At 44.3% G+C, this 27,718-nt stretch overlaps 1 protein-coding gene across 1 annotated transcript; it reads right to left on the reverse strand.

Annotated features, from left to right (window-relative positions):
- Nucleotides 1-502: 502 nt before the first annotated feature.
- Nucleotides 503-27,293, reverse strand: FAM174B (family with sequence similarity 174 member B). The gene is made up of 3 exons (XM_084641876.1): nt 26,943-27,293; nt 14,141-14,272; nt 503-5,336 (listed from the first exon to the last, which is right to left on the reverse strand). Exons 1-3 carry the CDS (start codon nt 27,236-27,238, stop codon nt 5,333-5,335), a joined length of 432 nt encoding a protein of 143 aa, XP_084498002.1. The 5' UTR covers nt 27,239-27,293; the 3' UTR covers nt 503-5,332.
- Between the last annotated feature and the right edge of the window lie 425 nt (nt 27,294-27,718).

A 27,718-nucleotide genomic window follows, 5' to 3' on the forward strand; every position in this document is an offset into this window, starting at 1 on the left:
GAATTATTTTACTTAAGCGCCTTTGGTGAGGGACCCTGTCAAAGGCTTTCTGAAAATTTAAGTACACTGTATCCACTGGATCCCCCTTGTCCACATGCTTGTTGACCCCCTCAAAGAATTCTAGTAGATTGGAGACACATGATTTCCCTTTACAAAAACCATGTTGACTATTCCCCAAATTATGTTCATCCATGTATCTGACAATTTTGTTCTTTACTATTGTTTCAACCAGTTTGCCCAGTACTGAAGTCAGGCTTGTCTGTAATTGCCAGGATCGCCTCTGGAGCCCTTTTTAAAAATTGGAGTCACATTAGCTATCCTCCAGTCATTTGGTACAGAAGCTGATTTAAATGATAGATTACGGATTACAGTTAGTAGGCATGCAATTTCACATTGGAGTTCCTTGAGATGAATACCACCTGGTCCTGGTGACTTATTACTGTTTAGTTTATCAAGAAAGGCCTATCACCCCTGCCCTCTTCCCAAACAGAGCTCTCAGGGGTGGATTTATACAAGAACATATTTAATAGCAACAGTTCCTATTGTAACATGTAACAGTTCCTATTGTCCATCCAAACTTGCGTTACCATTTTTTTTTAATGGAAGCTTTTGGTCACAAGGGCAAATTCTAAATCAACATTTTCATCAATGGCCTGGTGATTGCATGGTTCTTACAAAGCCACATACAAAACCGGCAGAAGCAGAAACTGAAAAGAGAAATCTTAAATCCACAATCTCCACCCTGATGAAATTACATTATCAACAGTAATTCAGAGGATATACTTACAAAACTGGCTCTCCAAATACACTCCAGCTTGTGCTCGCATTTACTGACATTAAGTCAGTTTGTGCTTGGAATAAAGTCTGATGTATGCAACTTAGTGTTATAAACTAGAAAGGATTATAAAAAGGGTCTGCAATCATTTCAGCCTTTTGCTGAAAAAGTCACATCCAGTTCCAACTTACTCCTTCTGGTGAGATGGACCTTGTCCCTTGTTCAGCTTGCTGAGAGGGCCATATAGGCATGTAGTTCTACCCAAGTGATTCCTCTCTCTCAGAAGAGCAGACCCAGAGGGAGAAAGGAGCTGGGGACAGCCTTTGATCAGCTGAGCTTTGTGGGTTCTCAAATGGAACCTCCCCAAAAAGAATTATGGTCAGCAGAGTAAGGAGACTGTAATTTGTCACAAGCAAGGTATTTCTCCGCGTTGTGGCATGTTCCAGTAAAAATGCCTTTAGTTTACTTGCTCTCTATTGGTTTGATTAAACTGGTACTTAAAGTGTATTTTGCTGAGTAGTAAGTTAAATTTAACATGAATGTTCTATAGTAGTGTTTCTCCATTTTCTATAAAACAAAAATGGGCCTTTAAAAACCATTCTCTGCCAAAGCAACTTTAAGACTATGCAACACAAAGAGCTGCAAACACTGACCAGGTTACAACAGCAACCAGACTGGAACTCTACAGTGTAAGACACACACAACATGTATTACTTTAATGTAGTGGTTAATGGCTAGCCGTGCTTCAACAGAAACCTAAAATGAGATAGTCCAAAATCATTTAAGCTATGTTGTAACTAATTACCACCTACACAATTTTTATATATATATACATACACACACACACACACTATAGAGATGAGTTACATCAAGTTCTCTTAAAGTCTTAACTGAAATAAACCTATATAAATATTTAGTTAGACAAACATCTGAAATCACATATAGTGACCTTTAGAAAGAGGTAAATATCGTCCCATGTTTACAATAGTAATTTAACATCAGGCAAGCATTTAGGTTCATTGACATGACCTTGACTGACACTAGTAAAGGTGTCCTGATTTCCTTCATCAGGCAGCCATTTCTCCTCCGGCCTCCATTAGTTTATATACAAGGGTTGGGTTTTACCAAAGGAGCCCCAGGGAGTTAGTTGTCCTTATTCCAAAGAGAGTTGGGCACCTACATCCTTGGTGCCTTTGGGGCGAAGGGGGGGAGGGCGGGGAGAAAAAAAACAAAAACAATCACATTGTTCCCCACCAAAAGGTTCACTGGAGGACTACAGAAACAACCTTGGTTGTTAGCAATAGGCAAGTCAGGCAGACTGCCTCTGACCTACTTAAACTCAGCAGTGCTCATAGAGCCTGACAAATCCCAGTGACAGACTCCCACTGAATTCAGCAAGAGTTAGCTCAGACCATCTGAAAGACTAGGTAAACTGAAACTGGCCTTATTTCCTCCTCTCTCTACATCTGCAGAACCTGGATCTGGTCTTCAGCAGTAAAAAGTGCCCTCGGTCCCAGAAAAAGTTCAGGATACTCCAGACAAGTCATGGCAGACCAAGGACATGTCCTCTGGAGCTCCAGATGCTCTTCATAAATTCTCCTCTGAAAGGGATGTCCAAACACAATGCCATGATGGCTCTTTCATTGAGAGAGTAGCCATGCCACCCTCTTTTCCCTCTTCAGCAACAAGGTAATTGAAGCTTTAACCCATCCTTCTACCCAGCATTGCCATTTTTCACTTCAGGACTCAACCTGTCCAAGAACTTCCCATAACTCAGCTCTTCTTCATAGTGCTTTACCAACTCCAAAGGGACATCACGTTGCCTACTGAGAGCCACCTAGTCCATTTCTGTAACATGCCGTCTTGAAAGTGTTCCCAAGCCATAGCGTGTTATCCTAGCCTATGGGCCTCTTGCGGTTCCTGCAATCCGGAGGTCAGTGCGCTTGGACCTACCCATATCAATTGCTCCACCTTTTACCTCTTAGCTGACACATTAAATATTGCTTAATAACAGCACTATGGAGTGACTTGAATTTACTCCATGATAAAGGATAAAAATAGTATATTGATATTGCCTGGGTATCTAATATTAGTTCTGCTTTGGGAATTTTCCAACATGGTCCAGCTGTGAAGCCTTTGCTGAATACTCTCGTGGTAGAGTTCAGATGAAAGCACAATTGTATCAAAGAATTTTCCACCACCACCTTTTATTGACTTCCAACTGCTTTGGCTCCCTCTTTTAATGCACGATACTATTCGCCACATTGCTCTGTACAGAATGGGATTCTCTCCCAACAAATGATCCACTTTAAAAGTGTATTAACAGTCTGAAAAGTAACAGCAGAAATCCCATCAGGAGCTTCCTTTGCATTCTCGGTCTCCCACAGCAAATGTACTCCAAGTCTACAGAGGCCGGTTTTGCTAACTGCCAGTGCTGGAAACGCCACCTGGGATATGAAAACACAGCTGGGTTCTGCCTATCATGTTGTCACCAGCAATAACAATTCCACCATTGGAACTCAAAAGTTTAGCTAAAGATTCATAAAGCAGAATGGAATCCAGTTCGCTCCTCCAGAGCTGTGTAAGCTCCGCATAGTCACTATGAATAAAAATGCACAGGCCAATAAAGCAAGCAGGTATGAAATCAGACACACAGGAAGTTGATCTGTTGAATATGAAGGTGAACTTTTTACTCTGTCACTTTTCTGACCATTGCTACACTTTAAAGAGGAAACATGGAGTGACAGAACACTCTCATTTAGCAGGTAAGGGGAAAGGAATTTAGAATGTAGGGGCTACATCAGGCAAGGACTCAGAGGGACACCACCAAACTGCACTGTATGCTCATCAGAAGACTACTACAATTTTGCTTTTGTCAATGCAAACTGCTATTGCAGAACACGGAGGCCTTCTTGCAAAGAGCCAAAGTGGAGTGAAGAAAGAGTGCAGCATCTATACCAGGCTGTTTCAGGGTGCAAGCCTTGGGAGTGCTCCGAACAAGTGAGAGTAGTATAACCTACTGTCATGATAACAAATCAAGAATTCCATGAGCAGCCTTTGAGCAGTCATTACAGAGAGGCAGCTTTGCAACAGACTCTTAGCAGTCACAACCCACCAAGCAAATTGCAGAATTTACCAAAAGAGTCAAGCAAATGTTGGTACGTTCCAAAAACAGGAGGTAATTTTAACATCATAAAGGCAAGAGAGGCTCCAAATGGGTTAAAATCCTAAAGTAAAAGGGTATTTGACATAAATATTGGCAGAACACACAATAAGAGTGTCAATATGTCAAGCAAAGCTCATCAGAACTGTAGCTGCTTTTCAAGAACACCGTAAAACAGAACAACCATGCCAATAACTTTGAACTCAGAGCTTTCAAAGAATGGCACTGAATTTATGCACAGAACTCATAGGCTATGGATCTTAATCAGCCTAGATTACAGATATTCTAGTTTTTTTAAAATAGCAATCCGACAGCTCTACCAGTGTGAAGCATTGTAGATAGCAAGGGGAAAAACATATCTTAGTGTAATATGGGATTTGGCAGCCAGCCGGCGGGCAGATTTCCAGGGTGGTGCAGAAAGGATTCTTTGCACGAATGCTTCCAAGGAGAAGGGGGCAGGAAGAACCAGTGTTCTCTTCCTGAAATTTAACAACCGCGTATCAGATCTTTCATAAAAAGATTGATTAAAAATTTGAGTAGCAGAGGAGTTACAGCCAGGAGAGGACACAAGATGGCAAAAAATGTCGTCTTACTTCCTATGAAGGGCGGGGAATTACAAAAATAGACATCTATTTCCTCTAATCCAAGATTCCTGTAGTACGGTATTTGCCTAGTTTTTCTGCTTCCCTATGGTCTCATGTTATTTAACTAAGTCTGACCAGAGCTCTGTTGGAAAACGAGTACATCATTATAGGAGGGTTTAGTGCAATTGTTAAAATCAGTAGCAAGTCATTACAATTTTTTACAACAGTCACAAAATTAAAAAAATAAAGAACCCTACACCACGCACACTGTAACATTTCAGCACAGTTTCAGCCACCAGCCTTCATCAGATGGGCAAGTATTTCTCTAGGCCCAGGATCATACAATTCCAAGTCTTTAAAACACAAGATCTGTTTAACAGAGACCAAAAGTATCTGATTCAGCTTTTAGAGGAAAAAGTCTTTTGGGGTCTAATTTTGGGTTTTTCCCCCACCTTTTACAAAAATTTATTTGGACCAGTGAGTGCAGAAAGTCTATACACAGTGCTGTATCCACCCCATATGCTTTAGCAACCCCACAGCCTCTTCAAGCAACAGAGCAGAGTCTACGAGGAGGATCTCAGGTCATTCTACTGTGGAAGTTTGGAAACCAGGAGTTTAATGGTGACATTTTGGGCAGAGAATCAAACACCCTGCTGCTGTGTGCTGTATAAATAACATCACGGAGGCAGCAATGTTTGTTTTGGTTTCAATATTGCAGAGATGAAAGCTTCTCCTTCACAGTTAAGCTTCAGCAGGGCTCTCGACAGCTGACTGACTTCTCACAGGGAACCGGTGCTCCATGCAACAGCTTTACCTGGCAAGGAAGACAGCCAGGGAAAAGAATTAGTATGGTCAGAGAAGCTTTGTTATTAAATAGATCATATGCAACTATGGGAATCTATGTACAAGGGGGAAAACAAAAGGAACAACAATACTATCCACCACTGGGTCCCTCAAGCAGGGGTTGATTTCTGTGGTGATTTTGGTCACTGACTTGATTTTCTGCATATGGAAATTAGCCAGAGCACTCTGAGCAACAGGCAAAGCTCAGGGATAAGAATTAAATCAATCACAGCCACAGTCTGTGGCTGCTCTCCTGGAATGGGACAGCTTTGAGCACCCCCCGAGAAAGGAAGTTTTCCCCAGGCAACTGGTTCACTTGGGGTCCTTCTGCTTGCTACACAGACCATTTTCTTCTTGGAGCCCTCATTTCCCCTCCCTCCACCACGCACCCACAAGGTAAAAACCAGAGAAGAGATGCAGCTGCCTCGGCAGGGGCAGTTACAGCAGACAGGAGTCAGGAGAACTTTTAGGTACAACCGCAGCACTTATGCATATTAAGCCAAGGAGCCACCAGGGAGCCTCTGTGCTCAGCACTAATTTTCATAGCACATCTAGCCTAACGGGGAAAGAACACAGGCTTCAAAAATGCCTTTTGGCCCCTTGGCGCTGGCAATCCACAGCAGCACCTGGCCAGGAAACCCTTAACAGCAGCACCAATGCTCCAGGCAATTTGTTGTATTTATAGTAAGTGACTGAATGAGTTACTGTGATTTTCACCCCTTCACATGAGAATAAAAGATACCCTCCATTTATACAGAGCCTTTCCCCACTCTGCCTACTGGAAAAAAAACCGCACACATTTAAACAGCCTAGCATCATACAGAAGAGGCCTCCAGCTTTCACTTGCAAGAAATCTGTTATAGCCACTCTCCGGAGACCAAACACCTTGCTGTAACAAGCACACAGTACAGCACTCCAGTCAAGGCTGCACATGCCATTTAAGCTCTGGCAGGGATATGTTCCGTGGAGAGCGATTAATATAATATACTCTGCATTATTTACAGAGAAGAAGGCCCCATACATCTCAGCCACAGCAAGGACTCTGGGCCCTAGAATTTTGATGCAGATGTTTTAAATTGCCTCATGAAAGGAACATTTTGCAGAGGGTGGTAAGTCCAGGCCTCCTAATGTGGCACTAACCTTTTTAGTACCAAGTCCTACAGACTCCCTGACACCAAGGTGCAGGTTGTACTGGACACCTTAACTTATGCTTTACCTATCCAGTAAAGAAGCCTGTGCTTACACCATTGCGCTCTGGTTGAAGCTAATTATACTGACAGTTGAACAAAAGCCCCACTTACTCACTGTAGCACCCCAGATATGTAACTGCAACACCACCACCAGTCAATACTTTGGAAGATACCACATTTCTAAAACACCTCTCATTTTCACTGCTGCTGTTAAAAGGAAAAATGAGCATCTGTACTCAAAAACTGAAGAATATCATCTAATTTTAGGGGAGGGGTGGAGGGTTTGATCAGACCCAGGAAATGTTTGTAGTTTTAAATATTTATTTAGGGGATCTCAGACACCTGGCCTCAAAATTCCATCTCTGGCTTTTACATTCTGCCTCTTCAAGTCCCCTTCCATCCCTCCCGTTATTCTATCCTGGCTTCTTACATGGTACCCATCAGTGATCATGAAACAAAAGGTTCCATATTCATTATCCATCCTCACAGACCGGTCAGTCAATTCTTGAATTTTTAGTGTAATTTATTTTATTAAAAAAAAATATACAAAAATGCAACTCCAGATTAGTAATTGTTTTCATGAGGCTTTCAAGCATGTGTTATTTCCTAAGTGGTTTTGCATCTCTGCTTTATGGCAGCCTTTGTGTTACACGTTTCAGACTATTGTCACACAAGAAACTGCGCTCTCTGGATGAGAGAAGATGTTGACAGAACCACTTCCCTGATCCTGAGATTGCAGGAGAATCTAATCCAATACAGGTATGCTTCTGTATTTGTCACAGGCAGTCAGTGGCTTTAGCAGCCACAGACAGGATTTTGTTTAGCTAAGATTTTTCGTGGTCTAATTAGCCAGCTATGCAGATGAAAGGTGGTTATTGTTCACTGTTGCACAGCCTGAGGGGGTGGATTTTACCAACACATCCGCTGTGGCAAGATGTTAAAGATGCAGCGGAATCCTAAAGTAACTTTCAGACAGCAGCCCAATTTACACCATCTGCTGCTTCTCAATGGCACGTACAGGGCTAGAAACCACTGCACATGGGGACGAAGCATCAAACGAAGAAAATGAACTGCATGAAAACAATCAGACTTACAATCCATCAGTGCTACTTCTCCCCTGCTGCCGATGCTACACAGCTAAGCAGCAATTGGCTTGCAGTTAGAATGCTGTTTGCATGGGGGAAGGGGAGAACAATCTCAATTATGCTCCAAAATATAGAAGCAAGTGAAGAAGAGATGTAAAAACAGATCTTGCCTACATGTTAAATACAGATTTAGTTTTTGAACCCAAAATATGAGGCTAGTTATTTAGGGCTTCAGAACATCAGGTAAATCAGAAGAGTTATTTCGTATTCACACACAGCATGAATGCCATTAAGATTGTTAACAAGAAGAGTGCCAGGACTCACTCAGAAAGATATTCCAAGCCAGCTGGAGAGATCTGCTCAGTTGCCATCTTAATGAGAGCACCAGATATTTGAAAGCTATGGTCTTGCTTTGGCACATCCCAGTAACATGTAGGGATACCAGCGGTATACCTTGCTGGTACATACAAGCCAATATGCCATTCTATATTACTGCCTGTAAAACAAGTTCTCTCTCCTTTTGCATTCTGACCCTTTGTGCAGGGATTTCCGTCTATGCGAAATGCTTTGAAATCCTTCTCAACAGACGTACTAAAGAAAAGCAAGATCAAATGAATCATTCCTCTCTCCTTTTCCAATGTACATGGTTAGGCCTCTGCAGTTCAACATCCTGGATGCAAGTTTGAATCGAGGAAGCCAGCAGACAGATAATTTCACGTGCTACTTTGAAACCAGAAGGAATTTTTGGAGGTTTGTGGGCTACCTCTGTAAGAAGGTTACTGATGACCAGAGATCCTAGTTTTCCATGATAAAAAAACCAAAATTCTCCAATGAAAAAAATAAAAAATTGTGTTTTTCCACAATTAAAATGAAACGTTGAACTTTAGTTTCCCAAGGTACATTATATATAGGTAACAGCTGAACACAATGTTTACTGATATACAGTAGAACCCTGTTTATCCAAGGAGCCTCCATTATCTGTTCTCCATATTAACCAAACCACCAGCTGCCCTTCTGAGCCCCAGCCACTGTCAGCCCCAGGCAGTGGTGGTTTGGTTAATAAGGAGATCTGGATAATGGAGGCTCCTTGGATAAACAGAGTTCTACTGTATATGTTTTTATTTTTCACAAAATTTAAAAACTAAAGATTCACTGTAAAAACACAAATTCCATGTTTTTCCGTGGCAAATGGATTTCTAGGCTCCCTGGCGATGGCAGAACATTACTGGATTTCTCCTTCCCGCATGGGACTTCACTATAGCAGAGGGTGACAATATGGCCAGGCCTGCATTAGAGAACCAAACCATTGGCAGTTCAAGAAGTAGCACTGCATCAGTGTAAGTATCATCAGTGCAGCACGCACACATTAGCCACCTCTGGGTCCTGGAGACCAGTGCACTGCAGAGCAGTGGATAGAGTACCCTTTACACCACTGAGGCAATTACAGCAGTGATTCCCATCGAGTTGAAGACCATATGGTGGCTAGCCTTGCTTGAAGCCATTCTAGTCCAAATGGTGGCATGCTCGCCCACACACTGTTGGGAATGCTTGTGTCTGGACAGGTGATATATCATAGGATGCACGGGGAATCCAATCAGTGATCAGTAGACCAAGAGTCTTTACTGCAGACAAAGCCGACATATCCCCATGTGCTAGAGACTGTATGAGGAGGGGAAAAGCTGCTCAGGAAAAGGAAATGCTTCATGATAAGATAATCAGAGACGAGTGGAGTAAAGCTGTAGCACTGCCATGGCTGATAATGAAAGGCACTCTCCCGTCAGCATTCAATTTATTTAAAAATCTTAGAAGAAAAATAAAAAGGAGGGGAGCAGGGATCTTCCTGCCCATGGAAGGCACTTCTCATGTGAGGTTATCCACCAGTCTTCAGTCCCACTCATGGCGGTTCATTATTTCTCAATTTCGTTAGCTAATGAGCTGAAACAGCAGTCTCGTCCCTTCCCTAGTTCATCAGCCCTGAAGAACGGCTGCAGCTTCACTTAACATGTCAGTGTTATAGCGTCCACAAGATTTTGTGGAGGTGGGGAGAAAAATAAAACCTTGCTAAAGCAGCAGTTAATGAAGCCTCGTTACAAACCATACATACTGGCTAAATATTCAGAACAGCCTCTTTATTTGTAGAGCAACAGTAAAACGTTGGAAGCATCAAAGTATAGTTGTCCAATTTGTTCAAGTGTCAGATCTTCATTTTATTCTGTTCCTGGCATGCACGTCAGCTGCCGTCTGCACTTTAGGCAGCAAACAGCACAAGGCAACCGTTCACTGAAGGAACAAGATGCTGGACATGGCGCTTGGAATCCCAAGAGTAGCTGCATTAGTGATGTCTTCTAACTGGAATCACGGAGGTAGGGCACCCAGCCAGCTCTTTCTGGAGATCCATCCCCATTTCTCCTTCTTTTGCTAATGAAACATGGTTAACTGGAGAAAGGTTCTTTTCAGACAATGGATCCTGCTGAGGAATCCTTCCTCTTCATGGTGGGACACGTGCTGAAAACGCCCAAGACAAACCCAGTGCTTCAAAAAGAAACCTCTTTGTGACTTTAGTGCTGGTGAAAAGGTAGAAACTGTTTTGGGATGTGATACAATCTTTGATGAGGGTCTAACAGATCAGTGATCTGCCTAGAAGGCTGCTCTATCTAAACACACACAATTCAGAGACCTTGTTACTTTTTATAGCATTCAAATCCTCAGAGAACCTCTCCCCATCTCAATTCTGCTAGGGGATTGATGGTAACTCCCCATAAACTAGGGCTGTACTGCTGGAGAACAGGAACCACATCCCTAAAGTAGCTAAGCATTTTCAAAATGCAGAATTTGATATCTGTTGTACTAGAATTTCCTCGAGAATAAAGAAAGCTGAGGTATAGGATGGTGAACAATATCTATGGTCGCTGTATCCCGTTGGTGGTAATACTGTAAGTATCACACAAAGTGGAGGGGGGTGTGTATGTGTACATGTATCTATGACTAGTGAAGGCCCATTTGCACTTGTAAGGAACCCAAGAAGATTGAGTTCATTTCTGCAAAAGCAGCAGTACAACATGCTCTGGAGAAGAAAAAAAAAAATAGTAGAAAACATGGCTACGACTCTCAAGTCGGATTGTTTCCAATGGGCTTGCCTAATGTTTCATTACTGGATGCATTTTCCCACAGCACTACTGTTTCCTGAGATTTTCCTTTTCACTGTGTTAAGAAAAATCTCTTCAACCTTGCCCCAAAATGCCTGCAAAGGAAGTTCTCTGGAACTCATGGAAGAGAGTGGAAGAGCAGTAGAAGCGGTCAGAGCAGAAGTAGGTCAAGTTCAGACAGTTCACTCCCCAATTCAGGCTCAAGCAATTCCAATGCATAAGCCAACACTCGAGGCTGCTCAAGAGACAGTGCAACATGCTGTCTATATTATTTATTAAGCACCAAGAGTGTGCCCTGTGCTGCAGAATTCACTGGAAAGCTGCAAAACCAGCACATCTCAGGAGGGATTTGAATGGCACAAGGAGGTGGTTTGTCAGAACTACACCCAGGTGTAAAGCATATCCTGCTTATTGGAACAATGCCCTGCACTTCGAAAAGCAGCAAAAGGTCCTGTGGCACCTTATAGACTAACAGACATATTGGAGCATAAGCTTTCGTGGGTTAATACCCACTTCGTCGGATGCATGCAGACTTGACATGCATTCGACGAAGTGGGTATTCACCCACAAAAGCTTATGCTCCAATAAGTCTGTTAGTCTATAAGGCGCCACAGGACTCTTTGCCGCTTTTACAGAGCCAGACTAACACGGCTACCCCTCTGATACCTTCACTTCTAAGGCACCCTTTGCCTGATCATTTGAAGCCACTTTTCCAAGCAGTTAGCACTACAGGTCCCTGAAGGATAGGCAATTACCCCCATTTTACACAAAGGTAAATAGAGGCAGAGAGAGGCCCAGGATCATGCAGCAAGTTAGCAGCAGAGCCAGAAACAGAAGTCAAAATTTTCCCCATGCAAAACTTCACCTAATTCTCTTATATACTAACACTATCCAAGTGTCGGTCTAAGACCTGAATGGTACAAGAGGGAAAAAAAGCATATCTTCCAGACTTGAGTAACTCCAACTTGTATGCTTATATTAAAGAAATCCTGAATGCTGCTTTTTTACTTTAATCATCAGGGCCTTGCTGTTACCTTGTGATTCCCTGTCTGTCTGTTGTATCCATCTATTGCCTTTCCTCAGATGCTTAGACTGTAAGCATTCTGGGGGAGGGACCATCTTTGAGGGGTGTGCGTACGCACAGTGCCTATTACAACGGGACTTGATCTCCAACTGGGGTCTTCAGGCATAACTGCAACACAAACATAGTAACAGAGCTCTAAATCTAAGGCACTGGGTTTCCCTCCAACAATGCTGCATTTCTCATTTTAAGTATCCAAAACACATTCTACTTCAGTGACCCTGCATGCCCCTCAAAGGTTTTGTCAACGGCAAACAGGTCCTCATGGTCCTGATCTAGTGCCAGCTTGCGCTACACCGCTCACAGCTGCAGTGGTGAAAGCCCTGTAGGAGTGGCAACAGCAGCTCTCCCAAGAGAGCAGCCGATGATTAATCGGGGATGAGCACCAATACAGAGAGTCTACATGGAGCTCCGACAGCTGGCCAGGGGAAGAAGAGACTATTCTGGTTTGGGAGCTATTTATTTACAAATCTCAAAACGACTGACTCACCGTCATTCTTCACCAGCTCCCTATTCCTGACTAACTCTTTTAGGGGGAGATGTATTTCGTTATTTTGAAAATTACCAAAGCAAAACACAGCACCATATGCTTAAGTGCCCACTGAGTGCCCCTTGGAATGAATGCACTGCTTCCCGCACCTCCAGAACTAGGAGTGTGTGGGTGGGCATTTGTGCCTGGGGGGGAAACATGAGCAAGTCTCTGACAAGCTCCTAATTATGAGTTGCCTGGATTCAGATGCAGCCTTATCATTAGCAGAGCTTTTCCTAGCCGAAGCACCAGGGATCTTGGCTGTCTTTGTTTGGATGAGAAACCTGACCCTTTTGCTGTCACCACTCTGAGGCAAATAAAAATAAGAGATTCAAATACACTGATGCCAGAAATCAGAGAGCCCAAGAGCCCACCTGCATTGAGAGGCTGCTATAAATTCTCTAACAGGACAGGAACTGAAACTTTGGGCTGTCAAACGCTTAAAAAAAAAAAGGGGGGTAATGATTTTATGCTGCTGAGTGGGGCCTGATTGACAGCCCTGGCGACAGAAGCCCTCTGTTTATCACAGAGCAGATACAGCAAAGGCATCTGCAAAGCAAGCTTCCCCAACACAAAGTCCCACCAGCGTGCCTCAGACCCAGAGACGCCCAAATCAAGAGACCATTTGTGAAAGCTTGTCAGCTTTTCCCCCACGTGGTCACAACAGCGGCTGTGGAGAGAAGCAGCTCTAGACTGGTAGGGCCTGACCCTACACATATTGTTTATGAAGAGCACCAGATGTGAGCTAAGCGCTTTACACACTGTGGCAAATTGCCGGCACTACTATGATGGGTCTCGCGCTTTTTCTTCTTGTGGGGTGGGGGGGGTTGTTCAGGGCACCATTTCTTGCCCCTGAACTGGGGTATTAACTGCCCCACTAGTGTCCTAGAGCAGGGAAGTGGAGAGGGAGGGACCTGGGCCCGCCGTCTACTCCGGGTCCCAGCCCAGGGGCCCTAGGGATAGCGGTAAACCGCTTGAACTAGCGGTTCCTTCCCCTGGGCTACTTCCCTCTCCTGCCTTTCAGCTTGTGGGGCTTCCTGCCCTCCCTCTGCACAAACCAGGTGTCCCTTTACCTAGGGTCTTGGTCTTCTTAGCCCACCGCAGCACTTCTCCAAACTCTCCTCTGCTTCCCTCCAAACTGCTCTTTGCTCCAGTGCCAATCCACTCTGCTTCAACTCCTCCTCTTGTCTGATTGAAGCAGGGGGGTTTTATCATGTGACTGGCTTCAGGTGCTTTAATTAATCTATAGCAAACTTTCTTCCCTCTACAGGGAATAAGGCTCCCTTCTAACACTCTCCTGCTGCCCTCTAGCCATGCTGTATCTCAACACAAATACAAGTACAGGAAGAATGTAACATACAGAGGAAGGATCAGGGATGGGATGCAACAAGCAGCAAAGGATTGAGCAGGGAAGTTCAGCCCATTAACCTTTGTCAGTTCTATACAGTTTTTTGTTTGAGCACATCTCTTCTGTTGGCACTTCACTGCAGGGAGGACTAGGGCTTTTAGGCTTGTTGGAAATTACATGCTTTAAGGAGGAGAGGTTGGATGCATAGCAGACTAGGTTTCAGGTGCAGGGGCCATGGAGAGGAGAGTGGTGAAGCTTTTGTGGATTGAAGGGAAGAGCAGAGACGGAGCTAAGCCTTGACAAGGCTTTGTGAGTGTGCAGAAAGGAAGAGCCATCCACCCAGCTAACAGAACCCAGGAGGCAGCCTTTAACCAAGACCCACCCATGGGTCAGTACCTGTATTTCACATCAAACACTGTCGAGTCTTCATCATCATCATCATCTTCGTTCAGAGGGGCCATTTCTACTCGCTCAGCCGGGGTCGTGATTATGTCATACTTCCGTGTCTTTTTAATCCTCTTGCCAGACCTGAAACAAAGAAAGGGGGTGGTTCATTCTGAAAGTGTTCCCTACAGGAAGGGCTGGGGTGGGCTGTTACCCACCCATTCTATATACAGCCCAGACTGCTAAGACCTATCCTGATGCAAAGTCTGTGGAGCCAGCCCCTCCTCCTCTCCACCACTTGTACCCATCACTGAAGAGCTCAATTTCCTGTCAGCTGTAATCCAGATCAGTGTCAGTCTTTTCGTTTCGGAGGCACAGCCATTGATCCTTTGGTGTGCAGGGCAAATCGCTGGCACAGCAGCTCAGAGTCCCCCTGCTGCCATGCTCAATAAGTCAGACAGAGGCTTAATCAGAGGAGGCAGCCGACAGGTTAACTAACATCTTTAGAAGAGAAAATCACGGCAATCCGGCTGAGTCAATGTCTACCAAGCTGACAGGGGTTCAGAGAAGAGTTATAAGAGGACTGGGCATCTGAGGTAATATTTACGAATGGACAACTTCTTCTACCTTTTTTGGACACCAGAGTGAAGTTTCCAAACATTCCCCAATACAGCCAGTGGTTTCACTTGAGCAAAGAGGATGGATCTAGACTGTTCTCAGTGGTAGCAGATGACAGAACGAGGAGTAATGGTCTCAAGTTGCAGTGGGGGAAGTTTAGGTTGTATATTAGGAAAAACTTTTTCACTAGGAGGGTGGTGAAGCACTGGAATGTGTTACCTAGGGAAGTGGTAGAATAGTCTTCCTTTGAAGTTTTTAAGGTCAGGCTTGACAAAGCCCTGGCTGGGATGATTTAGTTGGGGATTGGTCCTGCTTTGAGCAGGGGGTTGGACTAGATGACCTCCTGAGGTCCCTTCCAATCCTGATATTCTATGAATTTTATACTCACTCCTGTGCAAGCATCATGAAAAAAATCACTGGCCACGTTTTAAGATTTAGGTGTAGCCAATGTCCTTCCCCTTAGCATAATGCTCTATTTCTTTTGCAGCAAGGATGCTTATACACCTGTGCACCCTTTACTCTTGTTAGACTCATTTTCCAGAATCTACTTACATTAAAATAATTGACATAAAAAAACAAAATGATACAGAATATGGTACTCAGCTTGACACTATTTAACTCAAAGCACCTGTATTCTACAGGCTCTTTTTATTCCTCAGATTAATATCCATTAACCCAAGGTCTTGAGCTACCTCACACTGCTCAGACATAAGCCTAGGTTTATGCTGGTTACACTGGTTTGTGCTTCAGTTATATTGCATTTAAATAAAGAAGCTGCAATATGACCATCTTTTTGGGGATATGGGGAAGAAACGAAGAGCTTAGCATAATTGCTTGCACTCTGGAAATGGTTTATCCAACACAATGCAGACTGTTTCTCCTTAAACTCTTAGTTAAAAATAAATCAGATTGAAAATCTGTAGGATAACAGAGGACAGCCAAATGTCTGGAGAATTTCCAACTAGCAGTTCAGGAGCATTAACGGGTCATGAAAACATTCCTGCTGTCCAGAAGTCTCACCCTGACAAATCACACAAGATGGGTTGGGGCTACCATCACCTGAAATCTCTAATCCAAGGCTGGATATTTTTCTAAAAGATATGCTACAGCTCAAACAAGAGATATAAACTTGAAGCAGGAATTATTGGGGAATATCCTTTGCCCTGTGTTATGCAGGTCAGATAAGATCATCATAGGGTCCCTTCTGGCCTTGAACTCTATGCACGTTCAAGAAATATCAGATGTAAAAGTTGTCACTGGCCTCTGAAGATAGCACTGTTTTGGGGCATTGGTCCAGGACTAAGTAACGCAAGCCCCAGGCCTTGGGGCAATGCAATTTTCATTTCCTGAGCATTCTATGGACTAATTTGCAACAAAAATGTCAAGAAACTCTCATGGTCCAAGCTACACTGTAACAATCTGTGCCGTATCACATCAAGCAGAGCACAGTGTGTTTTGTTCTATTATCCCAGTGGTAATCAAACTTTTGTACTGGGGCCTCCTTTCACATAACAAGCCTCTGAGTGCGACCCCCCACTTATAAATTTAAAACACTTTCAAATATATTTAATACCATTACAAATGCTGGAGGCAAAGCAGGGTTTAGGGTGGAGGCTGATAGTTCGCGACCCCACATGTAATAACCTTGTGAATCCCTGAGGGGTCCTGACCCCCAGTTTGAAAACTCCTGTATTATCCTAGCAGTTAAAACAAGTCGTTTCAGACCCCACCCAGTAGGGCCTTATTAACCAAACACCTGATAATCCTCACAAAAACACCTGGCAGTCTCACTCCACTTTTCAGCCAAGACCTAACAGCAAAGTGATGCAGTGAGAAAAGTGATGTGTTGAGATCTCATCTTACAAGGAAAGCTTTGCTTATACAAGAGAACATTTACTCAGACAATATGAAATGTCATCATCATTAAAACTAAACTGAACATTCCTCAAGGTGAATGAGGCACATTCTACAGTTGAATTAGGAAGTGAACAGCCATGACAAAACAACCTGCAATGAATCTCCCATGTGTGCGCATGAATTAGCAAGGCTATGCTGGATTGCATATTAAAAGAACAGGTCATTTTTCTGTCTGCAATCAGATCTACTTTTGCTGCAAGACATCAGTTCTCATTTCCTACAGAGGCAGATACAGATTATTTCGGGCAACTACTGAAAGAACATTGTATTATTTAAAGACAGTTAATTGCCAGTGGCTGAGTTGTCCTAGTTTTCTATTTCTCTATTTACTTACCATTTAAAGAGAACTTTCAAAGTCATTGTCACTAATATGACAATAGTCACTTAACAGTAAGCTGGATGGAAAATGCTGGATGGAAAATGGAAAACAAGTTTTGTAGAAATCTTTTGACTTAGCTGAGATGTAGGTGTGAATACCTTGTCATGGAGCAGGCAAAGGCTCTTTGATTCTCTCTTCTTTCAATTAATTCCTATTTATTTGGTTAACATCATTATTGTTAACCTACAGACCCAACAGCCAGTACACACACACACTCACACTTTTTTATGAAACCTAGGGGATTTTTTTTTTGTCTGGACAAAAAACATGGAGACAAACCATCTTTAAATGGAAACCTTTCAAGTTTCCCACCCACATCCTAATTGATTTCTTCAGATGGATTTTTGCCCAATCTGCTTCCTGTGGCAATAGACATACTTATCCCTGATAGTATCTCGTTAATCAGCGGCAATAACGAGACAAAAGAAAAAACAAACACGACACACTGGGTGGGACAAGGTACCACATATCAACTGTATGTATGAGCACAGTAGCACAAGACAGAAACTAGGGAATGTAAACATTTCACGACCTTTGTAGACCTGTTCCACAGGGCCAGAACACATTAAGGCCTCATGTGTGATAACAGACCATAGCTTAGTCACCCAAACACATTTGTTTTATTAAACTAACAAGAAAGGATGTTGGGGCAGCAATTAGAGCATGCTCCTTGCACACTGATAAAATCAAATACCCCTTGCACAAAAGACCCCGTGGTAAAGGGTATTCGTGCACAAGGCTTTCAGCGCAGGAGATCTGGCTTCCAATGAAAAGTTAAAAGTGATTAATGCTTTCATGCTTAGTCCCTACACCTCAAAGTGCTTCCCCTAAAGTTAGCAGGCCTGATCAGAAGATGCTGTGGTTGGGATGGAGATGCACTCACTACAGTGCTGAGCAGGTGCTGTGGGACATACCAAGGGATAGCAGGTGTTCCAGTTATAACAGGAGTACACCAGCAGAGCTGGGGGGATGTCCAAGGACTACAACAGCAGAAGGTGCCACTGCAGATCTAGACTGAAATGCATGGGCAGAGCTTTGGAGGGGTGGGCAAAATTCATTGTTCTGTGTTAGGAAGGAGGTCAGACTAGATGATCATAATGGTCCTTTCTGGATTTAACATTTACCAATCTAGGAAGCATGCCCAGCATCTTCACAAGCTCCAAACAACTGTAGCCAGTGCCAGTAACCTTCTCCTTTTGGGCCCACTATTGATCCTGTTAAAGCCAACAAGAAACTCACTAGCTTTAACAAGAGCAGGATTGGGGGGCATTAAATGTATATAAAACAAGGAGAATAATGGGAAGACCAACTGGACCCACTCAGGAGGATCCAGCTCCTTGAGCTCATGAGTTACTGAGCATGTCAGTCCTATCCCCGTGCAACCATATTTCTTTACGAGTTAAACGCACAAGATACCACCCTCCATGACAGTGCTCTCAACTCCATAAGAACAAGGATGCACCGCCTGCACATTTCAGTACAGCTCGGGGAAGGGGTGTTCAATATTGAAACATAGCGTATGAAAATTTGGCTTGGAGAGAAGGAGAAAGTTTATGACTCATGTCAGTCTTTTGACCAGGGGCTGTTTTCGTCAAACTCTAGTCATGTGTAGCACTTCATGCTCCTTACTGAAGCATCATGTGGTGGGAGAAATGCATTAGTCAACTCACTAGTTCATTATATACTTTAAGCCTCCAATTTATTTTAGTCAACAACCCTGATGCTCAGAAGTAACACTTCTCTTGACCCCACAGAGAATCATCTCAGAGCTTTCAATCCAGCATTAACACCTCCTGAAGACAGCCATGAGGAGGTAGGAGGGGAGATTAAATTATCCCTTCCAATAAGCGTGTTTCTCATTTGTAATTCCACCAAAAACAATAGACTAAATCCATTCCTGTTGAAGCTCCAATTAAGTGCTACTAGGAATGAATTGGGCCCAACATATTTAGCAATAATTGGTTCCTGCAACATTTACAAGATTCCAGATAATAAACCTAGGAAAACTCCAGACTCGTAACAAGTCACTGAATGCGAGCTTCATTAATACCGCTGACATTTTACCATTTTCTATTGAACCATGCTTCTTTGCTCACATGATCATTTTAAACCCCGAAATTAAACCAGAAGCCATTAAGATGAGTTCTCCTGCATGCTTTCAGGCAGGCATTCATTTTGCTGTAATGAACGTCATGACACGCCACATTTCTCTAACAACCGGCTTTTTGAGATGGAACATACTCAACCACGGAGAACAGAAACATATGCTTGTTCAACTGCACTAACTGTTAATAAGAGGTTTGGAGGCTGGGAAGACAGTTGTGAAAAACTTCAGGAACATCTGAATGAGGCCTTGGCATGATTCAATTAAAAGGTAGTACCTGAAAGTAACTAAAATAATACCGTATGCAAATCCAGTCTATAGTACTAAGACCAATATGCACTTTCAAACATTAGTCTCATAAGACCAACTATCTCTCTATTATCCCCATTTTACAGATACGGTGGCGTGGAGAATTTAAGTGACTTATCTAAATTCGTAAAGCAAGAGAGCAGGGAAGCCAGAAATAGGGCACTCAAACTCCTACTTTGACCAATAAAACACACACATCTGAAGAGAGGTTTCCAGCAGGGGTCATAGTTGGCTTTTTATTGGGGGGGGGGGGGGTGGTCCATATAATAAACTCTCAAACAGGGTGGACTGGAAGCCTTGATTTAAATTACTGATCTGAATTGTTTTTTGTACATCTTAGCTGTTTTCTTAAAGAAAGTGGTTCATTGTCTTTGAATGGTAACCAGTAAAACATGTTCATCTGCAACTAAATATAGCCTTTACTCTAAGTTTGGGACTGCTCCTTGCTAACCAGGAGGATACACCGTATCTGTACACATTTAACTTACATTTATTCAGATTCTTAATGTTTACATTTTTATTATCTTAGAAAATCGTGAATGATACATTTCTTATTTGATTTTTTTTTAAACTTGTGATATATGCCAAGCTCTATTTGGATGGAAATTCAAATTCAGTTAAAAATGCACAAGTGACATTTTTTTAAATCAAATTTTAAAAAGCCTTAAATTGCTGCCTATGTAAGAAAAAAAAAGATGAAGTTCATCAAAACATGTTTTGTATTTAGAACTAACTGATTTATTAAACAAAGGCAATATTATCCATAGATAGTGAATTGAACTGATAGTAAAGGGCATAGTGACCAGAAACAGTTTTAGAACTAGTAGATCTCACCCTATCACACCTAGTTTATATTCAGATTGGCAGAGGAAAACAAGCTTTCCAGCTTTTTCAATTCCCAATTGGTTTCTTAACTATGAACTTGTCATTGAACTGCACTGAAGTTGAATAAACTGAAATGAAGAAAATATTTTCTTTGCAGAAGAGGCGACTGCTGTCAAAAGCTGGTCTAGCATTAAATCTCTGATTCCAGGTGTTTTACCAGGGACTTCCACCATTTCAGTGGTCTGACTTTCTTCAAAGCTCAGCAGCAAATGTGTATTAAATTTTATTTAATTGATTTAATTTATTTAATTAATTTTTATTTAATTGAAATGATTTTTAATAGATAATAAGTTTAGGCTTCAACATAGGTTGTCAATTTCAAATTTAATTTTAAATTGGGTTTTTTGAAAGAATAAACTTGTATTTAAATAAAAAGTGATTTTTTTTGACAATTTTTTTTTTAAATCCTTGATTTTTATCCAGCCTGCTTTCAAAGTGATCTATCTCCCTCCAGTAGCTGGCAGCTGGCTGCCTGCAGATTGCAGAAAGGGGGTTTTTGTATTGTTGCAGTACAGTAACTAGTTATAAAACAATTTACACTTAGTCAACTCGGCCTTCTAGCGTAGGTGAGCCTTAGGTGTACAAAGCACCACCCAGCTAGGTAGGATAAGCAGGTCCTGTAACCTATGACTAGATGATGAGTCACTGTACTTAAATCTCTCCCCTAAAGCATTGCAATGTAACCAGTTTTGTAGCTATTAAAGAGGTAGGCCCGAGGGAAAGCTATCTAAAAAGAATGGGATTTGGTAGAGAAATCTGAGGCTCAGACAGGAGTGATGTGACCAAAGGTTCTTTTGGTCAAAACATTATTGTTATATAAGTGAGTAGTGTGTCTCTCAACAGGCAGACCTGTACCTTGTAAATAGTGCTCACATCCAGCTTGAGTCTTAATCATTTCCACATTTTTACAGCAGGTCACAGCAAACACTACTGACCATGGCTGATAACGCCTATTGCCCCACTGTGACACTGCAGTTGCAGTTTGCTAATTAAAAAAAAAAATACTTGACAGATTTATCTAATGTCCCAGTGGCTTCCGCATCAAGCAACACAGACAACCAAGTTTCCAACCTTTCATTTCTTTTTTGAGTGTTGTTAACCCTCACAGTTTACTTAGTAAACTAGGGGCCTAATTCACCTCTGGAGTAACTGCACGGACATCAACGGAGAGGAGGGAAAGAGTTGCAAAATATGGATTCAAAAAGGCAGAATCAAAACATAGACAAAAGCACTTGCTGAAGTAGCAAGTATTTGGCAAGTTGTGGAGGATATTTTGGCTTACGGGTGGGAGAGAAGGAGGTACTCAGCACATACACGATGCTGAGAAAATACTCCATTCACCCTGCCATTGGAAGTGGTTGAGCATCCTTTCCAGGCGCATCTCTGAGTCAGCCAGGAAAGGTTGCTATTGCTAATTAGGTGCTGCCTCCTGCTACTGTGGACCATGCAACTTTCACAGCCTGCGCACTCTTGAGCAGCCCAGGGGAGAGGGATCTGGAATTCAAATTCCTTATGGCGGTGCCAAGCTCTACTCCACTGGGCCCCCCCAAGTCCACTCAGATCAAAACACTTCTACGGAGGAAGAAGAACAGGTCATCTTTGAAAGCATCCATAAAAAAAAAACAAAAAAAAACAAAAAAAACAGTGAGTTGGGAAAAAAGCAAGAATGTAAGTATCACAAGCCGGTGGCTGTGATAAAATATCTGCCTGCTTGATGTTCAGTTGAAGGACCTGGAAAAGTGGCAGAACAACCTTTTGCCTTCACGTCAGTTTGGGTACATAGTGCTGACAACTTCCGCTGGCATCACGGACCATGAGGAAGCAAGGCAAAAACACACAGGAGCAAAATCCTGGGATTCTTTTTCTAAAACTAATAAATTGTTCAAATGGAAAAAAAAAAAAAAAAACTCCATCTCAACAATCCGTATCTAAAGGGATAGTTTACTTGCAGAAAACCAGTGTAATTTCATAGTGATAGTTTAATCAAATATTGGATTTCAACAAATTCTGCTTAACAGCAATTTACAATACTAGTCTCTGCAAGGTTCTTTGTTTTGGGGGTTTTTTTGTTTTTTAAAAACGGGCATGAACAAAACTCTTATTTTGATCAAGAAATGCATTTCATTTGAGCAAATGTGATCTTTCTTCTGCAACAGAAATGAGAACTCCTCTCCAAACTATTTTGCCAGCTGTAAACTGGAAATGGTACACAACATGCTTGTTGTTTTGCCTGTCTTATTTTGTAACTCAGATCAATCTTTGCTTACACACTAGAGGCTGTGTCAGATAAACAAACTATTGCACATAGAAGTCGAAAGCTCCATTTTCTAGGGGAGCCACTGTGTTTATTACAAGAACAGCAGGAATCTCTCACATACATGAAATGTGCTTTAACTATAAGCAGTCGTGTTTTAACAGATTAAATGAGTTTGGCATGGGAGAGCTCAGCAGCGCTTGCTGGTAAAGGTGACTACAAAGAATTTTCTAAAATAATTGGGTTTGTGTCCCCTTTGGCTTCTGTACGATGTGGAAAGAAGACTCAAAAGGCTGGGTTTTCTGCTGCTTGGTTTTTTACTTTGGAAAATATCAAGAATGCCAACCCTGCTTTCTCTTTTTACATATGGAGAAACCGAGGCAGGGAAGCTGAACTTGCCCAAGGCCAGTTATTAAAAGAGCTATTTAGATCACCTTATACTGATTTTACTAGTAGACTATGCTGCCTTTAGTCTGACCCACCCAAGTGTCTAATAGCCTTCTGATGTATAATCCCACGACAACTTTGCAAACCTGGATGAGTAGATGATAGTGATGAGAAGAATTATTTTAAAAAGCAATGTTTTATTTGCTTGTCCCTAAACCAAATTACTTGCCATGGTAAATTGAATCTTGCTAGGCTGTGCTAGTCACTGACACGCATCAGCAAATCTTTTGCAGTTTGTTCACTGGGACAGACTTATGAGATGTCCCAGTTTCTAAGGGTTCTCTTATAGAAGGCAACCCTTTAAGAACAGAACTCATGTAGACTCTGCTCATCAGCATGAATAAATTAAGGTTATTAAGACCTCAGAAACAGGGAAGAACAGGAACAGTTAGCTGGAACAGCCACGTAACTGCAGAAGAGCTGTTTGCGAGTAGGTGGAGGAAGAATTCACAAAATACACCTGTTCAAATACCTCCATTGCTCAACTTCTTCCTTCTACAAGCAACAACCAACCACAGCTTCCCAGAGAACAAGTTATATGACTCAACCCTGCAGGTTGTTTTCTTTTGCACACACCTGTAAGAAAGAATTCCTGTTAACTACTGAAGGTTTTGTAGTTTTCCACCATGAAGTCAGGAGCGAACAAACCAGAGCTAAACACTCTTAGATGGTCAGCTCTTTGAGACCGTTTACTTTATGTCCACAGAGTGCCAAGCAGAACTGAACCTCTAGCTGCTACCACAACAGAAACAATAATTTATGAACACTGATATGAAACTCAGTTTGACACTGGTAAGTTTATTTTGTCCTAACTCAGCAACAAGCCAAAAGAGAGATCAGTTTTCTAACGTGACTGACTTTGATTTGCTTGTGTTCTTCCCAGCATAAAATCATACAAAGATTTCAAGTATTACAATGTTACTCAGCACATCCTGGTTCCAACCCACTTTCTACAGGAGAGGAGGAGGGTGAATGCAATATACTTGCTGTAGTTACGCTGCAGAGAGAAAAAAAAATACCAGGATCCCACCAGGCAGATGCAGACTTCTTACACGCTGCAGAGCTGTGTTCTGCCAAGGCTTCCATCAATCCAACATAACATGGATTTTGGGGAGAGGAGGGGCTGGATCCACAAACCAATCCCCCATTCCCTCCAGGCCATCCAACCACACTGTGCAGGGCTCCAGCTGCACAAGCGGCCACAGAGTGGTTCCATGGCCCAGAATTCCATCTAATCCTAATTCTTGGGGACCCAGCCCATTTATTTGGGCTTTATCCTAGGGCTGAACTCTGGCCTCAGCATTAAGCAAAGACTTCTCTCATTTGTACACTCCAGTTGGGTAATTGCACCACAACTGCCCACAATGCACCATCTGCACACACATGCAAGAGACACACCCTTTGAAAACTTGACAGAATGAGCCTAATCCCTGCTGCACCAGAGGAAACCTACTCCCAACCTAAATTACTACTCTAGAAAGTTTTCACCCCATTTTCCTGCTTTGAGTTTATTTTAAAATTGGGGTGGAAAACACACTCAGGGAAGTTTGGGGTTTTTAATGACGCCTCCAGTATCTCTTCCAAAATCATAGCAGTTTCCTAACACCACAACCTGATAAAAAAGATGTTTTATCCAAAGTACGGTGTTCAAGAAGGGATGTCAACAGAGTCAAATGGGAGAGATCAAGTCTGATATGGGCTGGAGTTTCAAAACCTAGAGACAAGACTCTCCTGTCACTTCTCTAATCATCAATACTGGACAACATACACACAAATAGGTAAACATGCTATAAATGAAGGGGTTTTATTCCTGATGAACACTGGATGAAATAAGTTACCCCCAGTTAAACAGTTGCACATTTTTATATGCTTCCCTACATTTCCTTCACTCTAGCACCTACACTGACATAACCCTGTGATGTTCAGTCTACCAAAATCACAAAGGAAAAATCAGGATGCCAGGTGTATACCAGGCAGTGGAAGGCAGGGAGTTAGCAGTTCATACTTAGAGATTATTGAGGACTACTGGGAAATTATTTTCAAGTCAAAACTCAAGGCTTTGCTCTGCCCACCTGGACACTATGCTTTACAGCACATAAACATTCATATTATGGCAATTATTTCAAGAGAGCTTATTCATGTTTTAGCTAATGAAACAGAACAATACTTTTTCCTTACAAATACAGAATGCTCTGGAAAGGGATGGGAACAAACAATTCAAAAGTATAAGCATTCTATTTTCCATTTTAACCACCCCTTTCTGACCAGCGCATCTAGGACATTTTACAAATGACATACAATCGGCCAGGGGCTGGCCAAAATTTGCCTTCTCACCCACTTCCATCCCCTCTGTGCCAAGTGCCTTTACTCCAGAGGAAGATGCATTTCAGCTTTTCTGGCTTTAGGCTATGTCTACTTTGCCACCTACATCGGCAAAACTTACGTCGCTCAAGAGTGTGAATATTCTACCCCCCGAGCAACATAAGTTACGTCGGCATAAGTGTTCGTGGGCACAGCGCTATGGCAGCAGGAGAGCTTCTCCCGCCAACATAGCTTTTGCTGTTCACAGGGGGTGGGTTTTTTATGTCTCTCTCCTGAGATAGTGTCTTCACCAGATGTGATGCAGCTATATCGGTACAGCTGCGCCGCCGTACGGGTAGACATGGCCTAAGACAGTACTTCTCAAAGTTTTGTACTCATGACCCCGTTCACATAGCAAGCCTCTGAGTGCAACCCCCCTTATAAATTAAAATCTTTTTTTTATATATTTAACACCATTATAAATACTGGAGGCAAAGCAGGGTTTGGAGTGGAGGCTGACAGCTCGTGACCCCTCATATAATAACCTCACGACCCCCTGAAGGGTCCCGACCCCCAGTTTGAGAACCCCTGGCCTAAGAGAAAAGGCCATGAGAGCGTCAACTTTTACATGGACTGGTCAGGGACTCACTTTTTCAGGTCACATCCCAGAGAACCGCACCCACAACCCAGAAAGGTGATAGCGCTGCTGTGATCAAGGGCTTTCAGGGCATATGGTAGCCCAGCACTGATTCACCTTACTAGTCACATGCAAATACGGCCTAAGGAAACCTCTGGAAACCATCAGCAGAGAGACACTGTGTTAGCGCTACTGTTGGGATGGGGACAAAGAGGAGCCCCCGACCGGGGGGTGTACAGAGAGCAGCGCGCCCCCCCCCGGTCTCCATGGGGGAGAGCCCCCGCCCCACCGGGGGGTGTACAAAGAGCAGTGCCCCCCCGGTCTCCATGGGGGAAAGCCCCCGCCCCACCGGGGGGTGTACAAAGAGCAGCGCCCCCCCCCCGGTCTCCATGGGGGAGAGCCCCCGCCCCACCGGGGGGTGTACAGAGAGCAGCGCCCCCCCCCGGTCTCCATGGGGGAGAGTCCCCGCCCCACCGGGGGGTGTACAAAGAGCAGCGCCCCCCCCCGGTCTCCATGGGGGAAAGCCCCCGCCCCACCAGGGGGTGTACAAAGAGCAGTGCCCCCCCCCGGTCTCCATGGGGGAAAGCCCCCGCCCCACCAGGGGGTGTACAGAGAGCAGCGCCCCCCCCCGGTCTCCATGGGGAGAGCCCCCGCCCCACCGGGAGGTGTACAGAGAGCAGCGCCCCCCCCGGTCTCCATGGGGGAGAGTCCCCGCCCCACCGGGGGGTGTACAAAGAGCAGCGCCCCCCCCGGTCTCCATGGGGGAGAGCCCCCGCCCCACCGGGGGGTGTACAGAGAGCAGCGCCCCCCCCCGCTCTCCATGGGGGAGAGCCCCCGCCCCACCGGGGGGTGTACAGAGAGCAGCGCCCCCCCCGCTCTCCATGGGGGAGAGCCCCCGCCCACCTTGGGGGGTACAGCGGGCAGCGCCCCCCAGCCAGGGTCCCTCCTCCCCCCGGCCGGTACCTGCAGACCCGCAGCAGCAGGCAGCCGATGAGGCCGGCGCTGAGGACACACGCCCCGATCACGGCGGCCTTGAGCGCGGACAGGTCCCGGAGCAGCGCGGGCAGCAGGCTGACCTGGGCGCCGCTGTGGTTCCCGGGGGCGCCCAGCGGCTCCGGCGGCGGCCGGGTGGCGTTGGCGGGGCCCGGCGCGGCCCGTGGCGGCCCCGGCGCGGGGGGCTCCCGGCGGCCCCGGACGGGGAGCGCGGCCAGGAGCAGCAGCAGCAGCAGCAGCGGCGGCGGCGGGCCGGCGAGGCGCATCCTGCCCGGGCTCCGGGCTCCACTCCGCCTGCGACACCGCGCCCGGCCCTCGGCTCTGGGAGCCGCGACGACGCCGCCTCCCGGCCGGGTCCGCCCCCGCCCTGCACGGCCAGCCCCCGCCCTGCCTCCTACACTCACAGCCCTCGCAGGGCCCGGGTGAAAGGGGGCGGCTATACAGCCCGGGGAGGGGAGAGAGAGAACCAGCCTTGGGGGGACCCCCCCCGCGTGCCTACACCCCCCCAGCATAGACACTGCCCTGGGAGGGACCCCTGACCCCGGTTCTACAGCTCCCAGCCAAACTGCAGACTGACCCCTCACATCCACCCCCATCAGCTGCAGGGAGCCCCAGGCTCAGGCCTGCCCCCACCACCGGGCTACAGGGGCCTTTGGTGTAAAGTTTGGGGTGCCAGTTTTGGTTGCACCTATTCCTGGAGGTTTCATGACATGACATAATCTTCCATTAAAGATTAATCTGTAATT

The sequence above is a fragment of the Lepidochelys olivacea genome (assembly GCF_965140295.1).
Source record: "Lepidochelys olivacea isolate rLepOli2 genome assembly, chromosome: 10".
NCBI classification, from domain to species: Eukaryota; Metazoa; Chordata; order Testudines; family Cheloniidae; genus Lepidochelys; species Lepidochelys olivacea.

Coding starts and splice junctions, on each gene's coding strand:
- FAM174B (XM_084641876.1), bottom strand. CDS start 27,238: ATGCGCCTCGCCGGCCCGCCGCCGCCGCTGCTGCTGCTGCTGCTGCTC. Junction 14,273..26,942: donor CTGCTGCTGCGGGTCTGCAG/GTACCGGCCGGG, acceptor TCTTTGTTTCAG/GTCTGGCAAGAGGATTAAAA.